Below are 27,556 nucleotides of genomic sequence, written 5' to 3'. Positions count from 1 at the left end.
TTAGGCTGATGGGGCCAAACCAACCCTGTTGTTTCCCATGTCAAAAATAGAATAATACTCTTTAAGGAAGACGTCACCCAGGATGAATAGAGGCTGCCCAGTTGAGGAATGCATATATGTTGACTCAATTGCAAGTGAACAGTGGCCATTGTTCTGTAAAAGAAAAAGAAACAAATTGCTTCAGATTGTGCCCCTATTGCAAAAAAAGAAGGAACATCAAGCATATTTTAATGGAATCTGGAGTTGGATTGTGATTAAATTACATGGCATAAAAACATTGTCTAACTCGGGCTCTCCTCCTTATTATGCAATTGCTTAGCAGTATAATTTTCTAGGGCTTCCTTGCAAAGAAATGGTACAAACTCCATGTTTTATGTGCCTCAATATGCAACTGATTCTTCAAGAGCAGCCACTGTGTCATCTGCAAGTATTCTGACTGCATTATAGAAGGTAAATTACAGATCTGATAGCTCCAAATTAAGTGACATATTTTCTGTATAAATAAAGTCGCATGAGCATAATGCTATTTCTATGTGATGTAATTATTGAGATATGGAACATCAATTCATCTTAAAATGAAGTGCTTTCCAATAATGCACTGGAGAATTTAGAAAGGCTTACTTACATTGAAAACATAAGCAGAAGGAGGAAGTGGGAACTGGGAACCATTAATGAAAAAGGTAATGGTAGGCATATTCTGGACATTGTTGCAGTCTACTGTGTACTGTGAAAAAACAAATGCAAAGGAGGGTTAAATTGAGGCAATAAGGCAATAAGAAACTTTTGTTCAGCCTGTCAAACCTGTCTTTAAGCTGTGCAAAATGTCTTTGGGTCAACAAAATGATACACAGGTTATTTATGGCTACTTAAAAATAGTTATTTTTGCATTTTTTGAGTAGACTTAAATTTTATACTTCTGACCTTACTTGCAAACCACTAGCAAAACTCTTTTTTTACAATTTTAAAAATTGTATTCTATATTGTAGCTCAGCAATGTACAAGTGTACACAAAAAGGTATATCGTAAGAAATAGCATGGAACACTCCACCCCCCTGTTATTTTGGAGTAAATACCCCAAAATGCATACTAATGCTCACGTGGATAAAATACAACACATTCACATCCTATTGTGGAAAACAGCCAAAACAAACATAAGAACAAGAAATGAGAAACTGCATAAAATCAAAACAGATAGATTTCTTGAGTTGTAATAGTAATAGTTCCCTGAACGATCACAAAATTTGTTCAGAATTCTTTCCTCTACTTACATCATAAGCAGCATTTACAGCCTGAACGAAATCCGATATATATTGTTGTGGAATAGTTAGCAAAAATGTTCCCGTGTCCACAATGCCCTGGCAGCCTTCACTGCACCAGCCAGTGGCCTTGTTGCCAATAGAAAATCTGTAGATAAGAACACAGAATATTACTGAATCAGTTGAAAACAACTAAAGCAGACAACAATTGGTAAAGCAAAGAAAAACCATACAGCCTTTAATCAGCCTTTACCGACTGAATAGCCCACAGAGGCCATGATGGCTCAGGTTGGTTGAAATCTAACAAATGTGGAAAGCATCCATTTGAGGAAGGCTGATCAAGAATCAATGGGACATTTTAAATGCAGATGCCATATTTCATGGAGGAGTAGCTATAAATATTGGCACCATAATTTTGACCATGCATAAATATTGGTCAATAGTTTACAATTAGTATGTCCACTAAACATTCTGCTCTATTTACAGAAGTCATCAGGCTTCTGTATGGTGCAATATAGTACTAGCCAATTGAGGATTTGGCTGGCAGGCTGTCTGGATGGATGGGTGGGTGGGTGGATGGTGAGAAGTGCCCATCTGTTTTCCAAGTTTGTATCCTAGGTAGAAGAATGCCTGTCCTTTTTTCCTTGCCACAAACATATTTAGAGTTAGCAAAAAAAGTATTAGATTAATCAGTTCTGCCAAAGGTCTAAAGTACCTAACCAATGGGAAAGAGGAATATCCTTCCATCAGCTCATTCAAATAAAATGGAAGATATAAATCAGGCAGAAAGAACATCACTTACCGTTCTATACCGATCTGCCAGTAGCCCTGGTCAGTCATAGGGGCCCAGGTAATTTGCCCAGTGTACAGCTGGGGATCAATGCCTCCCAATATCAGTTCTCCTCCATATTGAACAGTTGGTTGGCTAAAAGGAGGATGAGAAAATGGGTAAAAGAAGGAGCATTAGCTATTACTTTTCATCCGCTTGTGGACTTTTTGTATAGAATAAACGACCCTAGAATTGTTTTTCACCAGGAAATGTGGCCAGAAAATTAATAAAAAACAGTTGTTGGGTAAAATTAAAAAATAACAATGAAGTAAACTGAGTACAGATTGTTGTCCATTAATTCTGAATATCCCCCCATCCCAGGTTCCCCCATTGACATACGCATCCTTCATTCAAGTGCTCACTCTACTGAGAATCATGTTTTTAAAGGCTATGAAACATTGAACTTTTCACAATTCCAACTGTGAAATAAGAATATAATTAGAGGTACTCATGAGGGTACAAATCTTCATTTTACGCACATACTGTGAATAAAGTAATCTTTAGAATATGTGGTGGAGTCAACAGTTGAAAGGAAGGAGGATAGAATAGGAGTTAAGAGATACACTACCTTGGACTTTATGGGGGGGAGGAAGTGTAGAAGATTAAACAATTAGGGTTAAATCAGGCTTTCCCAAGGGAAGGTGGGCAATTTGGTGAGATTCTTGTGAACTAGGGAATCAACAATAAACAAATCTCTTAACCTTGGATCTGTTCTGGTTGCTTGTACTTAACAACATACATTTTTAAACCAGCAATGATTTAACTCAAAAATAATTTTAAATCTTTTTCTTATCTTTATATTTCCCCTCTCTTTCAATATCATTCATTGCTTGAACTTGATTATATTTGTGATAATGGGATTAAGCCATGAAGTAAAAGTAAATTGCTATATTCCAGGTAATTTATTCTGGTAGAAAACCATAATTATTCTTACATGCTATGTCACAAATGTGATGCGGCTAATCTTACCGTGAGAAGTAAAAGCTAAAAATGGGTTCAGAAATCTGGTTTTGACTCATTATCTGGTGCAAGAGTGCGTATGATCTCTCGGTAATTGGAGGAGGATTGGTCAAACCCAAAATGCCATCAAAGTTGCTATAGTAGAAGGGATAGTTGGCTTCATCCACACTCAATCCAAACTGTTGTTTTTGAACTACAATATTCTGGATCTGAGAGACCAGATTGAAAAATGGTAATCCATAAAGATATATAGTAAACATAATGTCTTGTTCAAGTCAAGCTGTCAAGGTTCTGATAGACCAGGGGTAGGCAAGCTTGGCTCTTTTATGATTCATTGACTTCAACTCCTAGAATTCCTGAGCCAGTCATGCTAGCTCAGGAATTCTGGGAGTTGGTCCAGGAGTCATAAAAGAGCCAAGGTTACCCAGCCCTGTGATAGAACAAACAAATCAGAATTCTGAGGCTAAAGACATCCTCAAAGGACATGTTTATTGGTTACATAGTATCAGCATGGTAAAAAGTGAAACCAAGTTTGAAATTCCCTGCAAAGAGCCACACTGTTACAAAGTTAAACTTTCATAATTTCAAAATTATGTTATTTTATTGATATTGTAACACACACACAAAAAAAGTAGAGAGGGTGAGTACTGCAAGACCAGACATTTTGTAATAGCATCCTCTCATTGCAAACTTTGCTAGTGACTTCCGTGCATCCATTTAAGAAATAATGAAGGTTAATCTGATGTTGGACCTTTAATGTTAGATTAGTATGTTATTTTAATCAGAACACTGTTTCTATGGGTTTTATTAGGATACCAATTTACTTTCATTGTGTTTATTCTCTTTAGATTTATGATCATTTTAATGCTTATTTTATGCAATTGTCCCCTAAAATAGTTATGGTTACAATCCACTCACCTGCACAGTATCAAAACCTATCATTACATTCAAGTTACCAAATCCATAGCGCAGGACGTACGTTTGGTCACTATAGCTGTAATAAGTAGATGACTGTTTGGGGTTAAACAAATTATGGTTTCCTACAACAAGAAAAAAGCAAAGAGTAGGAATTTTGCTCTATGTTTAGTGAAAGATCTTTTTCTCTATACTTAAATCAAAACAGGCCTGTATTTTACTTCACTACCAGCCCACACCTATTCATTCCCTCATGTTGTAGGAAAAGCCCACATCAAAACTTTAATTGCTCACACTGAAATGGCAAGGGGGTAGAAAGTGTTTGAAAGAGGCATTTCTCACAAAGATGTGCATAAGAAACATCCTTATTAGTATAGGTCAAGATGTCCTCTTTTGTGGACTCAGATCAAAGCAACACTATGGACAACTTGGCAATTTTCAACATTTCATAATAACTCCCGAGGTATTAGGAAGTGCACTTCCATTGAAAAACCATTATGTATAGAGCTGTACGTGACTCTGTTCATTTTGGACCAGTGCCACACTTAGAATTTTGAATTTATTCTCATAAACTGATTGTCATTTTTGCCTTGGCAAATGAAATATACAGTTACCAAATGGGAAATCCAGTATTGTGCTGTAGGCACCAACTAGTTTCAATTTTGTAAAAAAAGATAATAATAAGGGTGCAGGTAAGAGCAAAATCAGGTGAAATCATTTAATTCCTACCTTTACCCCCTCAAAGCACCTAAAATGATAAAAAAGGGTCCACATTTTCAGCTGTTTTCTTCAGCGATCCCCTCACTGACTGGAAAGCTAAGATAGGGTCTGCAACGCAGAAAAAGGTCCCTTGCCAATGGAGGAGGTATAAGTGGTTTAAAATAAGGGGAGATGTATTTGGTTTTGCCAAAAATAAATATTTTCTCTAGAAGCGGACATTCAAAACTTTCAGCACAGGAGCGGATTACTCACCACAGGCCTTTGATGTACAATATGTAGAAGGTACCCACAGACAACCAGAGCCAGTGTCCAAAAGAACAAGAAAATCTTGTGGTGGAGTCCCAATGCTTATTTTTCCAAAGTAATAAGACTGCCAAATGAAAATATTTATGAGACAGGTTTCACAAAATCTTCAGAGTAGCTAAATAAGTAGGGGACTACCTCTCCCTGACAGTACATGCCCATCCTAGAGATTAAATAGGAGGGACACTCTCCAGTCCCTTCCTTCAAATGTTACCGTCTAGTGGGACCACAGAGGTATCTCTATGACTACAGGAACCTGTTCTAGGGCTACAAACGTTCAGGTGACTACAAAATGGCAGCAAAGAGGCACAGTGCACTGTTTGGTGCCATCTCACAGTCTCCAGGTTTTTGCAGCCCAAATCTTGGCAGCCCTATACAGAAACTAGATTTCTATTCATTCACAAAAACAGTTATTTTCTACTCTCACCTTGCCCATTCTCCATGAAAAGGAGAAAAAAAAACATTTAAAAGTCTGAAGGGTTATTTGTCTTTTTACATATTACATTAAGTTGCTTTTAACAAGATGGACATATCTGGGTATTATTGTCAGAAAATAGTAATCCAATCACATGATGCTAAAAAAATACAGAGAACTATTTTTTGCTGAATAATAATCAGAAAGAATAATCAGCAAAAACTAACAATCTGAAAAATATGTTGCTGAATAATCAGGTAGCATCAAAGAAAGGACTTAAATGGATTGTGTTCTTTCCTATGCTCAGGCATCAGCAGACAATTTACAGTTACTCATAGGAGAAAGAAAAGATGAAATAATTAAGTGATACTTCATTATACATAAATAACATCCTATTTGATTCTGAGAAGAGCTATCACAATGTACCAATAATAAACTAAAATGCTACGGTTACAAAGTCAGATGAAGGAGCGGAAAAGAAAAAAAAGAGAGATTTCTGTGGTTTAAATACTCACGTCCAAATAATTGGTCATTGGTTCATATGTAACACCAAATTTATTGAACTGATATTTTAATCCAGGATCAATGTGGTATTTTTCCAAAAATTCTTCCAACACTCCATTCTCTCTCATATTTTCACGAATGGATTTTCCTTTCTTCAGAATGATTCTACATACCAAGAAAGATAGTCAGAATGTCCTTTATTATCACAACAATCTGCATATTTTTGTAATATTTTGTTACTAGAAACAATAATATCCCACCAAACAAATACTATACAAACAGGAGATTAAGAGAAGAAGCAGGAATGCTAAAACTTGCCATGGAATGATAAAAACGTAATATGCCATTATTTTTTGACTAAAAGTGATGTGCTCTAGATCAGACATGTCAAACACAAGGCCCGGGGGCCAGATCCGGCCCGCGAAGTGGTTTCATGTGGCCCCCAAAGCCATCCTGGAAACAGTAAGGGAACGGTCCCCGCTGCCTTGGCCCTGGCCCAGAGACCATCCTTCTGCCAGAGACCCCCAGATCTGTCCCACTCCTGCCCAGGCCCCCATAGGCACCCTTGATGCCAATGATGTAGAGCTGGCCATGCCCACCCAGTAGGCCGCACCCACCCTGGCCATACCCACCCAGCCCCCTGAGGGCAACCACAATGCTGATGTGGCCCTCAATGAAATTGAGTTTGACACCCCTGCTCTTGATTGTTTCAATGCTATTTTCCTTTAATATATGATTTTAGCTGAGATACTCACCTATGTAGACCTTTTGACAAGTGGATACAAACTAATGCCAGGATCAACGACTTCATGATACTTGGCATCGTGGGGGATTATTTCAGGGAATCCAAAAATTTTGCCAACAACTAGGCTGCTCTCACTCCACTTTTATATCCAAGGCAACTGTTCGCTGCTATTTAATCTCTCTGTTCTTGTGCCCCCTATCTCTCTGTTTAATCTTATTATAACAAGCCAATAATAACGTAGTTTGTTTTCTTATGGATAATAGGAATTCTGTTTGAATTAGATTCAACTGAATTATTGCCCTTGATGTTAAATAAAAAACTAATAGAATTTGGCTTCACAAAGCCTTGCCTGCTAGCAAAGATAATACATGATAACATATCAATATGGAAAACTGTAATCAGTTTCCTTGGAAGCTGCTCCATAGTTTTAACAACTAATGGAAAATGAATGAATAATCCCAGTTGCTCTAGTATCTTTGTAAGGTTGGACAAGGTTACTTCTTATTCAATTTATGCTTACTAAAGTTTTGTTGAACCTTGGAAAACATGGTGGTTTTATCCTGCATGAAATTTGATATTCCAGAACCTGACTGTGTCAATTCATCCTTCCATTCCCAGTTGTGAAAGTAAAAGAATCCCGAATTCTCAAGTGGAGCAATCTGCCAGAGATGTTTCCAACTCACATATATTTTATTAAAACATTTTTCACATTTCATTTTTTTTATTACATTTATATCCCGCTCTTCTCCGAAGACTCAGGGCGGCTTACAAGCTTAGCAGTAGCCTTCACTGTTTCAGATTTCCACATTTTTATTTAATAATCATATATTGTTAAATCATAGATTAATCATAGCACCATGACGAGCTGACATTCCACTGATTTATAAGATTGTACTGTATTTGTAAAGAAATCATTCCTGGATGCAGGATCCAGTCCAGGGAAATCTCTGCAAAGGAAGGAGAGATTGTTGAGATTATTCACAATTCCAGACAGCCATGTTTCTTGAGTAGACCACGGAAATTGTCACTCTGTGAGTGGCTTATGAGCAGTTCGGATGCTACCAAGGTGACCCCATGCAGCAGAGCCTTATATGGACATTGAGTTCTACTGAGTCACGTTTTGGATTTCTTTTTTTAATTATTGTTGTTTTGTTGGAGAGACAAAGCCCCTTCAGGCCAGCAAGATTTTCCTGTATTCATTTGAGGAGTCCCTGTAGCCCTTAGAGGAAGATGGTACAAATTGGATTTTAACAACTTTTGAAATATATGGGTTTTTGGATTATGCAGCAAAAGAGTACCCAGGATATGGATTTCAAAAAGTTAATTAAAAATTAAAAGTTAATAAAGTAATAAAACCAGGATAAACTTAATGAATACAATAAGGTAAATAAATATGGATTAAAGATCCAGACTGATCTGGAGTTATAGCTTTAATATAATTAGAGAAATTTTCTCACAAAAAATGGTATTTGTTTTTCACATTTTATGATAAGAAAAAAAAGGGGCAGAATTCCATAACAGGAGTTATTGTGCTATTTGCCTATCTTTTTTGGGGAAAAATAGACATCTTGATAAAATGGACAAATTCTGTTGTAAGTAATCAATTTATAGATCAAGGACAACCTGCAATGGATATTTTTGAAATTACTTTGAAGAGGGATTAACCATTGTAAGCAATAATATGGAGAAAGATATAGATATACAAATGGCTCACATGGATGATTTATTTCCTAAAGGATATGTGTAAGTATTGAACCCAAAAATGAATTTGTCTAACTCCTTCTTACTTGATATACAAAAGAATTTGTATGTGAATGACTGAATTATTTGAATGATTTCAAATGATTTCTCGGGGGGAGCAAACAAAAGTACAAATGTTATTTACTTTTCTTGTTGTTCAATTGGCAAGTCATGTCTGATTCTTCGCAACTCCATGGACCATAGCAGACCAGCCCCCCCTCCCCCTTCCATTGTCTTCCGGAATTTGCCCAAATTTATGTTCATTGTGCCGATGACACTGTCTAACCATCTCACCCTTTGCTGTCCCCTTCTCCTTTTGTCTTAAATCCAGTAGTGGGATTCAAATATGTAAACAACTGGTTCTCTGTGTGGATGCCGCTTCCAGAAGTTCATTCTGGGCCTGGGCAACAAAAAATTAGCTACCGGTTCTGCCAAACTGGTCTGAACTGGCTGAATCCCACCACTGCTTAAATCTTTCCCAACATCAGTGTTGTTTCTGATGAGATTTCAATTCTCATTAGGTGGCCAAAGTATTTGACCTTCAGCTTCAGTATCTGTCCTTCTAAAGAACAGCGAGAGTTGATTTCCTTTACAAAATAAATATGTTAAAGTTTTAAAAGTTTTGTGGCTACAAAAACAGATAAATGGAAAACCAGCTCTGGAGTTCTTTCTGAATGGATTAAAAAATGGGAGCCTTAAAATTCAGGGAAGATTTATTAAGTCAGTTTATTCATATAATTATATGATTTCCATTTTTAATATTCTGGGGAAATTATTCTCTCACCACCTTTCTTTATGAGCATGGCCTCTCTCTCAGTTCTACCATAGCTGTTGTTCAAAAAGATCTACTTGGAAAATAATTCAGTCCATGTGAAAAAATATCCAGGAACACATCATTTTTTAATAGAACAAATTGTAATATGGAAGTTAAACCCATCTTTGATATCCTCCGTTTTCAATCTGTCAATCTGACTATTCATATAATATCAGAGACAGAAACAATATTTCAGCTGGAGTGACATAGGAGGGAAAAACACCACTATAATGAAAACAGGGAAGATGTTCCAGTGACATTAATCTCTGAATGCATGCAATGGTTATTCATTCTCCTGAAAACTAGCAACCAGTAGCAGATTAGGAAGGATGGGAACTGTTGTTTAGCACTTCTGAACACTGGCAGCTTGGAAAATGTTATCTCATGAATGAGATGTTAAATTATACCTTATCTTTGTTGAGTTCAGCAACTAATTAACAAGTTCGTTTATTTCCTAAATCACAATCATATTTTTTAAAAAGGTTATGAATTTCTATTTTTAATATTCACACACAAATAATGTTTTATTAGTTAATAAGAAATGCCAGTTCATATTCAGTAGGATTTCAGAGCAGGATGAACCATTGATTTCTTCAGGAATTATTCCAACATGCCTTTTCTCTTCACATTTTCTTGAAATACTGCTCCTTTCTTCTTCATTCCTTCCTCCAGCATCCGTTTTTTTTTCAGGGGGTTCTGGATGGATCTCCCTTTCTTTTGCACAGGGTACAAAAAAAAGCCCTCAGGATCAGCAGAAAGCATATATTTCTTATCCTTTCTGCATTACTCTTATATCCTTTTTGTTCACCTCTAGGTTGGCACTGAAAATTACTAATGTAAAAACTTGCCAGTTGCTATTAAACCAAGGAACTGTGTGCAATAGAAGTACATTCACGAAGCCTTAAGCTTTAATTTTGATATTAAAAGATAAGATTATGACTTTTGGCAATATATGTCCTCAGTTGATAGATCCTTAGTCTTGCCACAATTGATTGAAACACACACACCCTCCACTTCCTGTGATAGGTGGAGATACACTAGTGTCAGAATCACCCACTTCATGATGTATGGGGTCTTCATCAATGCAATCCAGAAATTAGGTGCCGAGGTATTACTGTTGTGTCCCTAACTTTATATTCCCAATAGGTGTCCTCTGCTGATTTTTTTTTTGTTTACTTCTGTTTACCTATATCATTATTCATATCAAAAATCTACATTTGTTTTCCTGTGTAGGATAGAAGGACAACTTTTTTATTAAAATAAACTTAAATACTATGTGCCCTTTTTAAAAAACAAACAAAAGAAGCTGAGTGATTATCAAATTTTTGCTAAGAAAATAGCAAATAAAATCAGTGATAAGTTATCAATCAGCCATAATATAATCAGTTTTTTGAAAGCTGTTCTCAAGTGTTTCAGAAGTAATAGAGGACAAGTTAGTAATGATTGCTGCTGTGACAAGTACTTGGCAAGTTCAGTTTCTGTTTGAGTTCAGTTATTATCAAAAATAACCCAAGGCTTACTTTCCATAAAACATTGGCTCATTTTAACAGATAACCTTGGAAACTCGGCTAACTAATAAAGAGTTGGATCCAAGCACACAGTAGAATGATTGAAATCCTAACTTATGAAATCCCGTTAATTTGAGTCTGAAACCATCAATTCATTTATTAATACAGGTAGTCCTTGACTTACTATCACAACTGAGCCCAAAATTTTTGTTGCCAAGCAAGACAATTTTTAAGTTAATTTTGTCCCATTTTATAAGCTTTCTTGCCACAGTTGTTAAGTGAATCACTGCAGTTGTTAAGTTAGCAACATGGTTGTTAAGTGAATCTGGCTTCCCCATTGACTTAGCTTATCAGAAGGTCACAAACAGTGATCAAATGACCCTGGGACACTGCAACCGCCATAAGTATGAGTCGGTTGCCAAGCATTTTAAATTTGATCTCATGCCCATGGGGATGCTGCAACAGTTGTAAGTGTAAAAATGGTCATAACTCACTTTTTTCAGTACTGTTGAACAGTCATTAAATGAACTGTTGTAAGTTGAGGACTATCTGGACACTGTTTATAAATACCTTTTCATTAAAACAAATTTCAAAACTTTCTATTGTAAATGATATTAAAATGTGCTAAGTTCAGCCCTAGACTTTCTGATTGATCCATGCTTGAAAGACAACGTATCTTATTTAATGTGTTCATTAGTACATAATGAGAGAGAAAAAGAGAGAAGAGAGAGGGAGAGAGATTATAAAGCCACACTTTAATTGTTTAAATATTTTAAATATTTCTAACTTTGGAGGTCTGTTCAGTGTTTGTTTCAATGCACAAGATTTATAAACTATTAGAAGATACCTGTCTAGCTGCCATATATTTCACTTGGATATCTGCGGAAATCTGCTGTCATATTTGGTGCAATATACATACTGTAAACTTCATTCTGTGAACTGGAATCCTGCTTTATTAAGGTCTATGATTGTATGGAATACTGTACTCATATTTAGAAGGAGAATTCATCAAATTTGCAGATGACACCAAGCTTGCAGGAATAGCTAACATTCCAGAATATAGGCTCAAGATACAGAAGGATCTTCACAGACTTGAACACTGGGTGCTATCTAACAGAGATTTAATGGTGAAGAAAGTAAGGTTCTACATTTAGGCAAGAATAACCAAATGCATAGGTACAGTACAGTATAGGTGGCACCTGGCTCAATAGCAATAACTGCGAGAGAGATCTTGGAGTCCTAGTGGGCAATAATGGCTCAATAAAATATGAGCCAGGCATGTACTGCAGCTGCCAAAAAGGTCAATGCAATCCTAGGCTACATTAACAGAGGCAAGGAATCAAAATCATGTGAAGTGTTAGTACCACTTGTAATACCTTGGTAAGACCACACTTGGAATATTGCATCCATGTTTGGTTTCCACAATATAAAAAAGATGTTGAGACTCTAGAAAGAGTGCAGTGAAGAGCAATAAAGATGATTAGGCGACTGGAGGCTAAAACCTATGAAGAATGGTTGCAGAAATTTTGATATGTCTAGTGTAATGAAAAGAAGGACTAGGGGTGACATGATATCAGTGTTCCAATATCTCAGGGGTTGCCATGAAGAAGAGAGAGTAATCTATTCTCCAAAGCACCTGAAGGCAGGACAAGAAGCAATGAAACTAATCAAGGAAAGAAGCAACCTAGAACTAAGAAGAAATTTCCTGACAGAACAATTAATCAGTGGAACAACCTGCCTCCAGAAGTTGTGAATATTCCAACACTGGACATTTTTAAGACTGGACAACCATTTGTCTGAAATGGTATGGGGTTTCCTGCCTGAGCAGGGGGTTGGACTAGAAGACCTCCAAGGTCCCTTCCAACTCTGTTATTATATGTTCTATGTTCTTTATGTTCTCAAGTTATTCAAATAATGTAATAAATACTGCTTTAAATAATAGGGCTTCAAATAATAAGTCCCAATGGGAGTTAATACTGACCACTTTGAGGAACCCTATCTACACTTTACACCATAGTTCAATATTACTATCTAGTATACGTTGATGATTTCTTACAAATCATACTCTTTTTCTTATCTCTCCCCGGGATTTCTTTTGGTTCCCTGTTGTCACATTTAATGGCCATCAGGTGGTGATCTTGCTCTTTTTGAAGTAATTCTTTTCCTCACTATGTCTCTATACTTTCTGTCACTGGAGGTCAATTCCTCCAGTAGTTTGGTTGTTGTTTTTTTATTGTTGTTGTTTTGGTTTGGTTTTTTGCTTCTTGACTTTTCACTGTTTTCAGCTGTATCAAGATGGTTGTTTATTGGCAACTCTGCCCTGCAGACCCTGGGAGGGAGGGAAATAAAGGAAGTTCTTGCAGTTTTCACCATAGCCTGTGTGTTGGAATTGTGGGTGCTCCATCACTGAGTGGGCCATTGAACTAGCAGAAGATCTCTAAGGTCCCTTCCAATCCTGTTTGATTCCATAGATACACAAAGAGGGCTGGTAAGAACAAGGATTCCACATCTATACACTGTGCAATCTATTAGTATTCTTCATAATGCAATGGATAAAATGATAGAAAAACAGAAATATTCTAAAAAAGACACTGAATTAAACATTTTACTGTGCATATGTTTTTAATCTTGGTTTTTAATAGGTTGGAACAATGTACCATATATGTATTCATACCCATAGAGCCCCCTTCATGGATTACCGCCTTGTCGTGGCGAAGGGGCTTGCGTAATTCAATGAAGCTAAGAGCTATGCCGTGCAGGGCCACCTAAGACGGAAAGGTCATAGCAGAGAGTTCTGACAAAACGTGATCCACTGGAGAAGGAAATGGCAACCCACTCCAGTATCTTTGCCATGAAAACCCTATGGACAGTACCAAAAGGCAAAATGATATGACGCTGGAAGATGAGCCCCTCAGGTCGGAAGGCGTCCAATATGCTACTGGGGAAGAGCAGAGGGCTAGTACTAGTAGCGCTAGAAAGAATGAAGCAACTGGGCCAAAGTCGAAAGGACGCTCAGCTGTGGATGAGTCTGGTGGTGAAAGGAAAGTCCAATGCTTAAAGATTTTTTCTCCATAGGAACCTGGAATGTAACATCCATGAACCAAGGAAAGCTGGATGTGGTCAAATAAGAGATGACAAGACTGAACATCGACATCTTAGCTATCAGTGAATTAAAATGGACAGGAATGGGTGAATTTAACTCAGATGACCATCAGGTATACTACTGAGGGCAAGAATCCCTCAGAAGAAATGGAGTAGCCTTCATAGTCAATAAAAGAGTAGGAAAAGCAATGCTGGGATACAATCCCCAAAATGACAAAATGATCTCAGTTCAAATCCAAGGCAAACCATTCAATATCACAGTAGTCCAAGTCTATGCCCCAACCACCGATGCTGAAGAGGATGAAATTGACCGGTTCTATGAAGCCCTACAGCACCTTATAGAACTAACACCAAAAAATGATGTCCTTATCATCATGGGGGATTGGAATGCTAAAGTAGGAAGCCAAAAGATAACCGGAATAACAGGCAGGTTTGGCCTTGGAGTACAAAATGAAGCAGGGCACAGGCTGATAGAATTTTGTCAAGAGAATACAATGGTCATAGCAAACACTCTTTTCCAACAACCCAAGAGACGGCTCTACACATGGACATCACCAGATGGTCAACACAGAAATCAGATTGACTATATGCTCTGCAGCCAAAGATGGAGAACTCTATACAGTCACTAAAAACAAGACCAGGAGCTGATTGTGGCTCAGACCATGAGCTTCTCATTGCAAAGTTTAGACTTAAACTGAAGAAAGTAGGGAAAAGCACTAGGCCACTCAGATATGAATTAAATCATATCCCTGTTGAATATACAGTAGAGGTGACAGATTTAAGGAATTAGATCTGATAGACAGAGTGCCTGAAGAACTATGGACAGAGGTTCACAACATTGTACAACAGGTAGCAACCAAAACCATCTCAAAGAAAAAGAAATGCAAGAAAGCAAAATGGCTTTCTGAGGAAGCTTTGCAAATAGCTGAGGAAAGGAGGGAAGCAAAAGGCAAGGGAGAAAAACATAGATATGCCCAATTGAATGCAGAATTCCAGAGAATAGCTAGAAGAGATAAGAATGCCTTCTTAAATGAACAGTGCAAAGAAATAGAAGAAAACAATAGAATAGGGAGGACCAGAGATCTTTTCAAGAAAATTGGAGAGATGAAGGGAACGTTTAATGCAGAAATGGGCATGATAAAGGACCAAAACGGCAGGGACCTAACAGAGGCAGAAGAGATTAAGAAGAGGTGGAAAAATTACACAGAAGAACTATACAAGAATGAGCTTAACGTCCCTGATAATCATGATGAGGTGGTCACTGATCTCGAGCCAGACATCCTAGAATGTGAAGTGAAGTGGGCCTTAGAAAAGCTGAGCAACAACAAAGCTAGTGGAGGTGACAGTATTCCAGCTGAGCTATTCAAAATCTTCAAAGACGATGCAGTAAAAGTGCTACACTTAATTTGCCAGCAAATTTGGAAAACTCAACAGTGGCCACAGGATTGGAAAAGATCAGTTTACATTCCAATTCCAAAGAAAGGCAGTGCCAAAGAATGTTCAAACTATTGCACCATTGTACTCATTTATCATGCTAGTAAAGTTATGCTTAAAATCCTACAAGCTAGACTCCACCAGTCTGTGGATCGAGAACTACCAGAAGTACAGGCAGGATTTCGAAGAGGCAGAGGAACTAGAGATCAAATTGCCAACATACGCTGGATCGTGGAGAAAGCTAAAGAGTTCCAGAAAAACATCTATTTCTGCTTCATTGACTATGCTAAAGCCTTTGATTGTGTGGATCATAACAAACTGTGGCAAGTTCTTAAAGAGATGGGTGTACCAGACCATCTTATTTGTCTCTTGAGAAACCTATATGTGGGCCAAGAAGCAACAGTGAGAACTGGACACAGAATCACTGATTGGTTCAAAATTGGGAAAGGAGTCCGGCAAGGCTGTATACTGTTGCCCTGCCTATTTAACTTATATGCAGAGCACATCATGAGAAAAGCAGGGCTAGATGAATCAAAAATTGGAATTAAGATTGCCGGGAGAAATATCAACAACCTAAGATATGCAGATGATACCACTCTAATGGCAGAAAGTGAAGAAGAACTAAAGAGCCTCTTGTTGCGGGTGAAGAAGGAGAGTGCAAAACTTGGGTTGAAACTTAACGTTAAGAAAACCAAGATCATGGCATCCAGCCCTTTCAATTCCTGGCAAATAGATGGGGAAGAAATGGAGGTAGTGACAGATTTTATTTTCCTAGGCTCCAAGATCACTGCAGAAGGGGACTGTAGCCAAGAAATTAAAAGACGCTTGCTCCTCGGGAGGAAAGCCATGGCAAATCTAGACAGCACACGAAAAAGCAGAGACATCACCCTGTCAACAAAAGTGCGTATAGTCAAGGCTATGGTCTTCCCAGTTGCAATGTATGGCAGTGAAAGTTGGACCATAAAAAAGGCTGAGCGCCAGAGACTTGAGGCCTTTGCTGGAGAAGACTCCTGCGAGTCCCTTGGACTGCAAGGCGATCAAACCGGTCAGTCCTAGAGGAGATCAACCCTGTTTAGAAGGCCAGATCCTGAAGCTAAAAGTCAAATACTTTGGCCACCTAATGAGAAGGAAGGACTCACTGGAGAAGAGCCTAATGCTGGGAAAGATTGAGGGCAAGAGAAGAAGGGGACGACAGAGAATGAGGTGGCTGGATGGAGTCACTGAAGCAGTAGGCGTGAGCTTAAATGGACTTCAGAAGATGGTAGAGGACAGGAAGGCCTGGAGGAACATTGTCCATAGGGTCGCAATGGGTCGGACATGACTTTGCAGCTAACAACAACAACATCCATCACTACATCATATAGCCCTGCTATGTATCCTGTCAGTCAAAGAACTCTGACTGTTGGGCTCCGGAAGAGACTTCTGGGCCCTAGCGCCCACCTTCTGGAACATGCTAAGTCCCAGGGTGAGATTTGCCCCCACCCTCCAATCCTTACAAAGGAGCTTGAAGACCTGACTCTGCCAAATGGCCTGGGGACACAATGGAGGTTGCTACTAGATTGGTAGCAAACCCCAAATCAAAAGCATTCCCTGCTTCCTGCTTCCCATTTTTAATTTCATATTACTGTATTTTCATTGTTTATTTCATTGTTTTACTTTTTTGCTACTCTTAAGCTTGCACGTCTTTTCATTTCTTTGTTTTTACTATTGTAGGCTACCCAAGAGTAGCCCCGCACAGAAATAAGCAGCAAATAAATTTATCAAATAAATAAATATGCTTAAAAGTAGCTTCAAACAGAAGAGAAAATGCAACTCTACATCAGCATCTTTTAAAAGTTTAGAAGACACCTTGGTTCATGTTTTTCATTAGTCTTAAAAATCTTTTAATTCTTCCATTTGTTTTCTTCCCACCACACTTTGAATACTAAATGATATAGAGTTTATCCATCATACGTCTATACGTTCAGGAACATCAGTCACTATTTTTTTCTAACTCTGTGTGAACTGCATTAAGTGGAAGGAAACCTAAATTACCGTAAGTTTACTGAGATTTCTGCGAAAGAGAAGACATTTCTTCTCATTGTGTACATTTTGAGGATTTTAAAGATGATCCCACTTAAGTGAGTACTCATGAAAAGTTGTTGTTGTGGAATACTCTCCCCACTGTAGACTCTTCAGTATTATAATCAGTCATTGCATATTTTCATAACAGCAGCAATCAGAGCAGTCGTGTGATTTTAAAAGGATGTGAAAAAGGTTGCAGGAAGGTACGATGTGCGGTCATCTTAAAATGATAGATCAATATAGTAAGCCATTATTTTCCAGCAAAATTCATGACGTGCTTGACTTGGTATGTACTCAGTATATGCTCTCCAGATTTGATCCCCACAGAAAGCTACCTATAGGTATTCCTTCTTTCTTATATAATTTAATGGAGTAATTAGGGCCCATATTTAATTTTATTTCTATATTTTTAAAAAGGCACTTTTTGGTTGCAGATACTACTATTCAAGACAACTATACAAAGAATGTATAGTTGTGATGTGAGAACAAATAGTAAGAAAATATTATATAGTCTTTCTTTAGCTCCTGTAATAAGGATAGATTTTAAAAAATTAAATTTTACATTTAATATTTTAAATTTATTTAATTTTAAATTTATTTTAAGAAATAGAGGAATTCTGTTCAAGAAAATATTGAGATGCCATATTTCTTCCAACCATCACTCCTGTACCATGCTCTCAAAAATTCAGACATGAGACTGTTCTTTGCATAATCATTTTTTATTTGGTTCCAGTTACTTTGGGGAGAAAACCAACTTTGATTTATTATCAATTTTAGTGGAAGATTTTTGCAGATGCAAGGCCCTGCACAAGACTGGTGGATATGTTTATGCTGCTGCTGCAAAGCCAACCTGGTTGTTGCCCAAGTCATACACAGAGTAGTAGGACCTGAGGAAGACATCACCAAGGATCCACAGAGGTTGTCCATTCTGGGATGGCAGGTAAGTAGGCATTATGCCAACCTGGCAATTGTTACTGGAATACTATTGAGGGAAAGACATAGACTGAATTAAAACTCTTGGGCTAAGGCATTTTTCTCACAAATACCAGAAATAACCTGAGACAGTTAACTTGCGAAAGCAAAGTTTAACTTTCAGTATTCAAACTCTCTACAGTTGTAATCACACACAGTATAACACTCTGCAATATTTTTAGCCACAAAACTATACACTATTCTGCAACTCCATTTTAAAGAACACATTTTTAGGCCTGTTCAGGTCATTATTACTCAATTCCCTACAGGAAAAATATGATCTAAATCACAAGTATTGTTGGTTTCAATACATGGACCACCAGGAAACAAATTGCTGGCTTCAATTACCCAAATATTACTCAAATATTTATTTTCTTAATGGCATCATACTTTACACCAAACTGCACCTTCTGATGCCCCATACCTAGGTAATGTTTTTTATATAATATCTTGTCAACTTTTTTAGCTCTTTTCTTCACGTTTCCCATCAGTACATGTCAAAATCACGCTCTCTGCTTTTCCACGGAACAGCGAGGAGAATGAAACGACATGAAGAGATACAGCAGACATGTCAAACACAAGGCCCGGGGGCCAGATCCGGCCCATGAAGTGGTTTCATGTGGCCCGTGAAGCCATCCTGGAAACAGTGAGGGAACGGCCCCCACTGCCTTGGCCCTGGCCCAGAGACCCTCCTTCTGCCAGAGACCCTCAGATCTGTCCCACTCCTGCCCAGGCCCCCATAGGCACCCTTGATGCGAACGATGTAGAGCTGGCCACGCCCACCCAGTAGGCCATACGCACTCTAGCCACGCCCACCCTGGCCATACCCACCCGGCCCCCTGAGGGCAACCGCAATGCTGATGCGGCCCTCAATGAAATTGAGTTTGACACCCCTGAGATACAGTGTGCTATGTCTTTCAAAAGAGCGGTTGCAAATTTCAGATACCTAAGACCAACATGAAAAGAGCTGTTGAAAAGAATGACCTACCTGAAGGATATAGGCAGATGGACTCAGGGGAAAATAAACTCCATTGATGGAAAATGTGATAGTGGGCATGTATTGAATGTTATTGCAGCTAACCACATACTATAGAATAGGAAAGAAAATAAAAAGAAAATTTGCAAAAACCATAAGTGCAATATTCTAAGGGATAATCTAGACAGTGAATAAGTAAATTACACAGCATTCTGCTCCCCTTCTCAGCTTTTTACTTTCCTGTAAAAGCACGCTGGCTTAATTCAATACCAAGATGCATTAGAAGGGAAAACCCAATTTCTTACTTTAGCCTTCTTAAGAAAAAGCCAACTCTTCTCTATACTGGCTGATGGGTGGGAGTTGAACCTCCACTGGCATCTTGTTTGGTTCAGTTTACTTTGACAAAAGCTAAATGAAGAACTAGCAACTAGGGTAGGTCCTGCCAGAGAGCTTTACATTTTCTCCCTCCTCCCACCCTACCTCACAATTCCCGTTGCCGGGATAAATGAAATGAGTATTAAGGGAGTCGGTTTTTCCATCATCTGGTATTGGATACATTTGGGAAATATTTTCATGCCCACAATAAGAGTATCCCAGGTCTCTTGCGGAAATTAAGGACTGCCAGTTTCACTCAGATTATTTTGCCCCTGCACATAGCAACTTTTCCCTACCGCGCCATTGTTGTTTTGCTGAGCTCCAATGTTCTGCATCAGCTCTTGAAAGAACTGCCCAGGAACAGTAAGTAGTGATGTTCCGGTATCCACAATCGCCTGGCAGCCCTGACTGCACCAGTTGGTGACTTGGTTGTTAACCAGGAATCTAGAGAAAGAAAGTCCAGAGATACTCACTGTTATATTGTTCTTGCACACTTAGTCAAAAGATACCCAGTAGCATCACTGAAACGGGAGCAGCTGTGGTTATTTTAATATAAAATCAGCTTGCTGTTTTGTTCAGGACCACCAGAGTCAGGGGGTGGTGGTTCCAAAGTGGATTGTCCCAGAAATAAAGTGGTTTGTCCCAGAAATAAAAGCAAGCTGGAAAACCGTATTTGTAGAGTAGAAAATTAATGACTGCTGACCAGCTGCTACTGGTAGAATCAGAGATGCCTTGGTGTAGGAAGCCAGGGATTTCCTCCAAGATTAAGTGGAGCCAAAATAAAGAAGAGAATGAGGAAGGGATAACAATGAAATCATATTACATTCAATTGGATACCTCTCCATTTAATACTTTGCCTTCTTTGTCATATTAAAATCTACCAATTGCAACATTCTGAGTGGCTCGGAGGCCCCATTGGTGTCCCTTGACCTAGAAATTTCAAAATCCATCTCCAAGGGATCATTCCTCATATAAAGCTTAAGCTTCTGTTGCTTTTCCATCAGGCTCTTCGGTAAATATTACAACTGAAAACAACCTTACCCATCAATCGCGATTTGCCAATACAAGTCTTGGGTGACTGGAGTCCAGTAAATCTGACCAGTGTAGAGACTGGAATCGACTCCTCCGAATATAAGTGCACCACCACTCTGGACGCTTGGCTGCCTAATAGGGTCAATGGAGAAAGCCAGAAGGACAATCTTGTTGAGATATATTGCTGGTTCATACCAATGTTTCCATTTTAGCTGACTAAAGGACCTGTGTTTGAGGGCCTTTTCACTGGGAAATAATATCCTCCTTGAAGAGCTGCCTTATGCCAAAGGAGACATCATGCAACCCTAGAAATAGAAATAGGCCATCTAGTCTCACTAAGGGCTGGAATCATCAGGCAAATCAGGAGGTACACAGAGTGACGGACAACTATGATAAGGTAGAAAAATAATTCTCTCTATCTTAGTAATTTCAAGAACCATTTTTAAAACTCTGGAGAAATCCTAAAATCCTATTTTAACAGGGAAAAATGATCAAACAACTAGAGGAGCATTTTTCTAATACTTTTACAAGAAAAGCATGAACAACATTTCATGGCTAGGATTCAGTAATATTTTAGAGAGGTTGAGACTTTAGTGATCACTATCAAAAGGGTCTGTGTTCAAATCTCTTTCCTGCAATAAACTGATAGGATGTTTTTTAGAGCAATTATTTTTCCTCAGTACCACCTAGTATTGGTACTACATAGCAATGTAAAGTTGATATTTCCAAACCCACCCACCCCCTCTCTCTCTCTTTTAAATTAATATGAAGAAGTGCTTTCTTGGATCTGAAGTCTGTAATCCAAAGAGAATCCACTATAAGTATTTTACAGAAACTTTCACTATATAGCTTCCTAAAAGAACTATGCAATGTGAGAAACCAAAGGACAAAAAGGCCCTGTGATCTTAAGTTGTCCATTTTGTAATTCCAGCCATAGAAATACTCTCTATAACACTTGTTGACAAAGGGTGTATGTTGACAAAGGGTGTAAGTTGTGTATACAAGGTATAGAAGACAAGTGGGTAATAATTGTGGTAAACTGAAACAGTCAAAGAAAGAAAGAAAGAAAGGAAGGAAGAAAGAAAGAAAGAAAGAAAGAAAGAAAGAAAGAAAGAAAGAAAGAAAGAAAGAAAGAAAGAAAGAAAGAAAGAAAGAAAGAAAGAAAGAAAGAAAGAAAGAAAGAAAGGAAGAAGGAAGAAAGGAAGGAAGGAAGGAAGAAAGAAGGAAGAAAGAAAGAAAGAAAAAAAGAAAGAAAGAAAGGAAGGAAGGAAGGAAGGAAGGAAGGAAGGAAGGAAGGAAGGAAGGAAGGAAGAAAGAAAGAAAGAAAGAAAGAAAGAAAGAAAGAAAGAAAGAAAGAAAGAAAGAAAGAAAGAAACTTTATACTTACTGACTAAGGTAAAAACTGAAAACAGGAGCATTAATCAAATTCTGCTGTATCAGTCCCTGCATTACAGTGGTGGCACCACCAGAAGAAAGGGAAGGATAGGCCAAACCCAGGATGCCATCAAATTTTGCATAGAGAAAGGCACTGCCAGGCTCAGTTTCACTTAGGCCAAATTCTTGATTGGTAATTGGAATGCCTTGGATCTACAAAGAAATGGGACGAGTCATAAGATAAGAAAAGTATATGATATAATAGCCTAACAGAAGTTCAGAAAATTGAAATTATGGATAGCTTATCTATTTTGCTGTAATACAGAAACATTTCACTATGCAGAGTATTAGAGGATGGGAAACCTGTCTAACATCATGGTCAATTCATCATGAAACATATTAAAAGATTTCAAGATATTATGCCTTTTTGATCTAAACAGATAGATTCAAAAAGAGAACCCTCATCCAGGCTTTCTTATATTCTCAAATATTCAACACATAATTATCCAATCAACTGAAAGAGCTAATGTCATATCTGCAAGGAATAGGGCTGGAGTAAGAACACCAAAATAGATTCTTGGACGTGGAAAAGACAAAAGGCAAGCTATTTGGGGATCTCAGAGCAGGGGCCTAACACTGGTTGAATTCCTACTCTGTATCACCACCAGCTCCTAGTATTTTCCCCTCCCACAACAGTGAAAGTATTGTGTTGCCCAGGCTGATCCACTGATCTTCACAAAGGATTGGAAGGTGCTTTAGATGTTCCCCTTGTGCCATCCACATCAACCAGCTACCGTAGCAGCTCTCCCTAACCCTAACCCTAGACAACAATATGAGGACAATAGCTAAACCCCATGATACTTCAGCAGAAGTTAAGACCAGTGGAAATACCTGAATTTCTTTCTACATGTATGAGATTTAAGGATTTGCAGGCTTGAATGTTTTCAAGTTTCATTACCAACTATCATTATAATCATTTTGATTTGAGTCATTGACCAAACCAATACTGCCCATTGTATAATATCAATAATATTGTCTTGTGCTAAGAGTATCAAGTCAAGCAAATAACTTTCCACTTGGAGAGAACTGCTACTTACCGTTACAGTATCATAGCCAAAGACCCCAGTGAGACTACCACTTCCATACTGTATACTAAAAGTTTGTCCATTGCTGGAATAAGTAGAAGACTGACTGGGATTAAATAATGCGTGGTTGCCTGGTGATAGAAATGAGAGCGGGAGAGAGAAGGGTTTACTTTTGAATCAACAACAAAACCAGGTTTAAATAACATCATAATAGGTAAGAAGGACAAAAAAGCATTTACACAAATTCCGTATTTTTCATTCTTAAATGAATGAGCAAGAATACTCACTGCATGTTTGACTCTGGCAATAGATGGATGGCACCCAGAGATTGGATGACCCAGTGTCAAAGAGAACCATGAAGTTCTGCGGTGGAGTTCCAATACTGATCTCTCCATAATAGGACATCTAGAAAAAGGAAAACATGGTCATCATTCAGGGCTTCCACACTTGAATGTTGATAATGTAAGGACATAACACATCCAACAGAACATTCTGTACACATATTCTCCAGTATATTTTAGGAATGTTTACAGGGAAAAATATAAATGTAAAAATTTCAGGGACATGGCTTTACAATTCCAACTGATTCATAATAGTTTTTTTAAAAAAAGTAGGTACTGTATAGCCACATAAGTACACTTATAATTAAATTAGGTTTTCATATCTGCTTCATTGTTAATTGAGTACTTGACACTGTGTTTGATGTTACCCAGATTTCCGAATTATATCATAATTGCAATTGGAACCAGGCCTGTGATTTTCTCAAATAATGTAAACTCTTCCTGTCTAGTTTTCATCCTGACCATAATTGTGATAGTTTTCCTTTAACTAACCAGATACTCACATCCATGAAGTTAGCAAGGGGCTCTTCAGCAATGGCAAACTTGTTGATGTATTTGCTGGCTGGATCATAATACTTGTGTAGGAGTGGTCCATTGATACCTTTTTCCATCATCTCCTCCCGCATAGACTTGAAGTGTTTTAAGGGTACTCTGTGTGAGGTAAGCAGTTAAGCAGAGAATCAAAATGGCAGCTCTAGATACTTCTCATATTGAGTTTTTTTTCATTGAGATCTTGTAGGTGGTCTAAGAGCTTACCTGGACTGAACTCAGTATCATTTAATTAATTATGCTAACTTCTGTTTGATTCTGTCAAGGGTTAAATCTTTTCTTCATTGAGCAGGAAATCGGACTGAGGAACTCCAATGTCCCCCTTTCAACTTTACTATTCTACAAAAAGCGTTACAAATTTGAATAATAACAAGAGTTCTAATATTGTCTATTCCATCAAGTGCTGGAAGCTAAGTCTGTACTTAGCATAATTCCAGAATCTGATTCACTATTTTTGGAGAAAGAAGATAGAATGGGATGAATTATCTGCCCAGTGCAAAACAAAAAGTGTATTATTATATGATCCTAAAAAATATCCACATAGGAAATAGAGGTGTTATTTATCATAAAAGCTACACAGAATGGTTGTTACTCCTAATTATAATTATGCATCTGAAGGTCTCCTAGCAGTTGTAATCCTACATCCATAAGAAAATTCTACCTAATTGTCTACTTTTGAGCCAAAACATAAAGTAAATCCAGTTATTCTTCAGCATAGACCCTTCTAAATTTGGAGATGCAGTTCTTCAGCAAAAATGCTATGAAAAAAAAATAAGATATAAACACTATAGACTAAGATAGTATACCCAAAGGCATACAAAGTGCAAAGGCATACTTTGTTCCAGAAACTACAGCCAAAGGGCATTAAAGTTTCTGAATATTTTAGGAAAAGGACATCAATCTAATACAGAAATGGAATGAGCGTAAGAGCATAAACATAACAAGAATTGCTGGATCAAACCCCTGACTCATTTAGTCCAGCAGTGGTCAACCAACTGCACAAGGAAGTCCAGGGGTTTCCCACCAGATGGTCTTCAAAGACAGGTACACTGCCATCAAGATTAATGTCCACTATCCCCATGATTTCCATTTTTGGAGCTAGGTAAGCAGACAGCCAGCACCATATCTCATGGTAGCAATTAGAGAGACAGACAGACAGACAGTCTTAAAAATCATTTAAGAAAGAAAATAATTGTGTGTGAGAGAGAGAAACTGAAACAATTTTTTTACTAAGAGAGCAACTGAATCTGAAAGGCAATTGAAGCTATAACATAATTATGCTATACTCACTTGATAGTAGCCTGACTGAGGTGAAGGCATACTAGTGCAAGGATTAGCCACTTCATGGTCCTCTTTTCCCAAAGGCAGTTGCTAAATTGGATTTTTTAGCTCCTGCAAGGAGTTGAAACACTAGGTAAAGATTGCTATGCTGGGTGCCTTTCTTTTATACCCTGTTGAGGCTTTTTTTTTCCATGGACATATTCCACAAAGTCATATATGAGTCCTTATCAACGGATCATAGTACTTCATACTAAGATTCTTCTCAAAAGCATGTAAAAATTTATCTCATGTAGACCTATTTAATCAGTAAAATAGCTGCTGTTTACATAATGTTCTATAGGCAGAGATTGGTACTCGTTCTTCTTATCATTCTCTTAATATTTCCACGTGTACATGTGACAATAGTTTAGATGTGTGTTTTGAAAGATAGGCAGAAGGAAACTTTTTGCTTATAGGTCTGAATTTAAAATGGAAAAATATATGGTCACACTGAAATCAGATATGGAATCTACATTGTTTCCATCCAAGCCCTGTCTACAGCATATCAGCAGCCCAACAATTCCATGTTGTAACCTTCCAAATGGAAAGATTATATTTATTTCAGAGATCCATTTTGAGATAGAACTGGAATAAGCAAGCAGAATCCATACCCTGTTTTGGGGACACCCTAAATAATCCAGGATTGTACCACCAAAACCCAGCATCACAATGGCAATTATCCATGGTACGGTAATTTTTACAAATAAAGAAAATATAGTAACTTTTACCATTTATAAAAAAATAATGGTTTTTTAATGATTAAAAAATCAAACTCATTTATTTTAAATGTGAAACCTTCTAACCAAACATACTAGTGAACTCACTGTGTTAATAGCATCCCTTCCCCTATCATTTTGGGCAGCTGAAATAAAAGAAATGCAAAATATGTTAGCCTGGGTAAAAAGGTTGGCCATCCCTGGATTCAATCACCCATAATAAAGCCATAGAAGAATGAGTAGAGCACTTATACTATAATGCGGTTGATAGTGGGGGTGGGGGGCAGAGACCAGTAATTTTTCTTCTTAGAAATCATACTATCCAAACATCTAATTTATAACATAATATTGTTTATACTGATGGCCAACACTTCTTCTCACCTCAGGAAGAGATCATCCCATTGACTGTTATTACCTGACTCCTTTAACTACAGATGAAAGCCACCGAGTCTGGGGGTTATCTGACTACAGATTAATCTATTTCTCGACTTTGCCCTTCTCTTGTCTATGACCACATTATCACATTTCCTGCAATAAGAGTGTCATATCATTCATGTCATGCGGGGAAATACACTGGAGAAAGCAATTCTGTTTGGAAGAGTTAATGGTAAAAAGAAACCAGGCCATCAACGAACACAGTGGATGGACACTATCAAAGTGACACCAGTCAGAGCAGAGAAAAACTCAAAGAAATAATGCAAGATCAGAAGATGTGGAGAGACTTGGCCCACAGAATTGCCAAAAGTAATAATATTTTAGAAATAAAATATTGGTCTGATTCAGAGAAGCCCAAGGCTGGTTGATTGGCATTTGGCTCTTGGCTGCTTGCTGGTATGGAATGCAGTATGTATAAGTTATTTTTTGAAGATTTTGTTAGAATGGAATTGAGAGGTTTTGCCTGCAGATCTGAGTCGCAATGGTGCACTAGTTTCAACAGATCTGTTGTTTACAGGTCAGTCGGCTCATAGGGAGAGTTTCAAGGCAGAGATGCCATGTTTGGCAAACTAGCCACAAATTAAGCATGCTCTCTATATTACTACTGATTACAGCAACAAGATGGCAGGAATCTGGCCTGGTGGTGTAATTGGATGATATTGGTAATGGTGACCTTTAGATAACAACTTTGATATGATAGAGTGCTTGGACTCCCAAGTACCTAGAGTCAGCGGGATCAAGTTGGTGGCTCATCAAAAGAAATAACATGTGTCCTAAGAAATGCCACTTAACCAGTGGCGTGGCAAAGGAGCTATTTTCGGCTGTCACCTCTGCTGCAATGTCTGGATTTCAGACCTAAGAAAGCCTGTTTTTTGCAACTTATAACAGACCCAATTGAGTTACATCAGTGCCTTCAGACGACTGAGAGCTGAGGACAGGATTAATGACTTCAAGTTAAGACTGATGTTTGGGAAGGGGAGCTAAGGGGAGCAGTAATTGCTTTCATTCTTGGGTGAGATGAATCGGGTTTACCTGGCATATTGAAAGTGGAGCTTGTTTTCTTTTGGCTATT

The 27,556-nt window shown here is 37.9% G+C and overlaps 2 protein-coding genes across 2 annotated transcripts; both read right to left on the bottom strand.

Moving 5' to 3' along the window:
* On the bottom strand, positions 1 to 6,713 carry LOC308666563 (pepsin B-like; the record flags this gene model as incomplete). Its single annotated transcript, XM_081325455.1, has 9 exons — positions 1 to 153; positions 626 to 724; positions 1,269 to 1,404; positions 2,059 to 2,181; positions 3,055 to 3,254; positions 3,964 to 4,085; positions 4,933 to 5,050; positions 5,914 to 6,067; positions 6,658 to 6,713. The coding sequence occupies 9 exons, from the start codon at positions 6,711 to 6,713 to the stop codon at positions 1 to 3; spliced, it is 1,161 nt and encodes a 386-aa protein (XP_081181581.1).
* An 11,332-nt stretch (positions 6,714 to 18,045) lies between these two features.
* On the bottom strand, positions 18,046 to 25,359 carry LOC308666335 (gastricsin-like; the record flags this gene model as incomplete). Its single annotated transcript, XM_081325072.1, has 9 exons — positions 18,046 to 18,291; positions 19,270 to 19,368; positions 19,929 to 20,076; positions 20,674 to 20,796; positions 22,052 to 22,251; positions 23,136 to 23,254; positions 23,411 to 23,528; positions 23,968 to 24,115; positions 25,304 to 25,359. The coding sequence occupies 9 exons, from the start codon at positions 25,357 to 25,359 to the stop codon at positions 18,136 to 18,138; spliced, it is 1,167 nt and encodes a 388-aa protein (XP_081181198.1). The 3' UTR covers positions 18,046 to 18,135.
* Positions 25,360 to 27,556: the final 2,197 nt, after the last annotated feature.

This window comes from Vipera berus (assembly GCF_964194415.1).
Source record: "Vipera berus genome assembly, chromosome: 3".
Classification (NCBI taxonomy): Eukaryota; Metazoa; Chordata; class Lepidosauria; order Squamata; family Viperidae; genus Vipera; species Vipera berus.
Note: the sequence above shows the minus strand (reverse complement) of the source record. Positions and strands in the feature narration are given on the sequence as shown.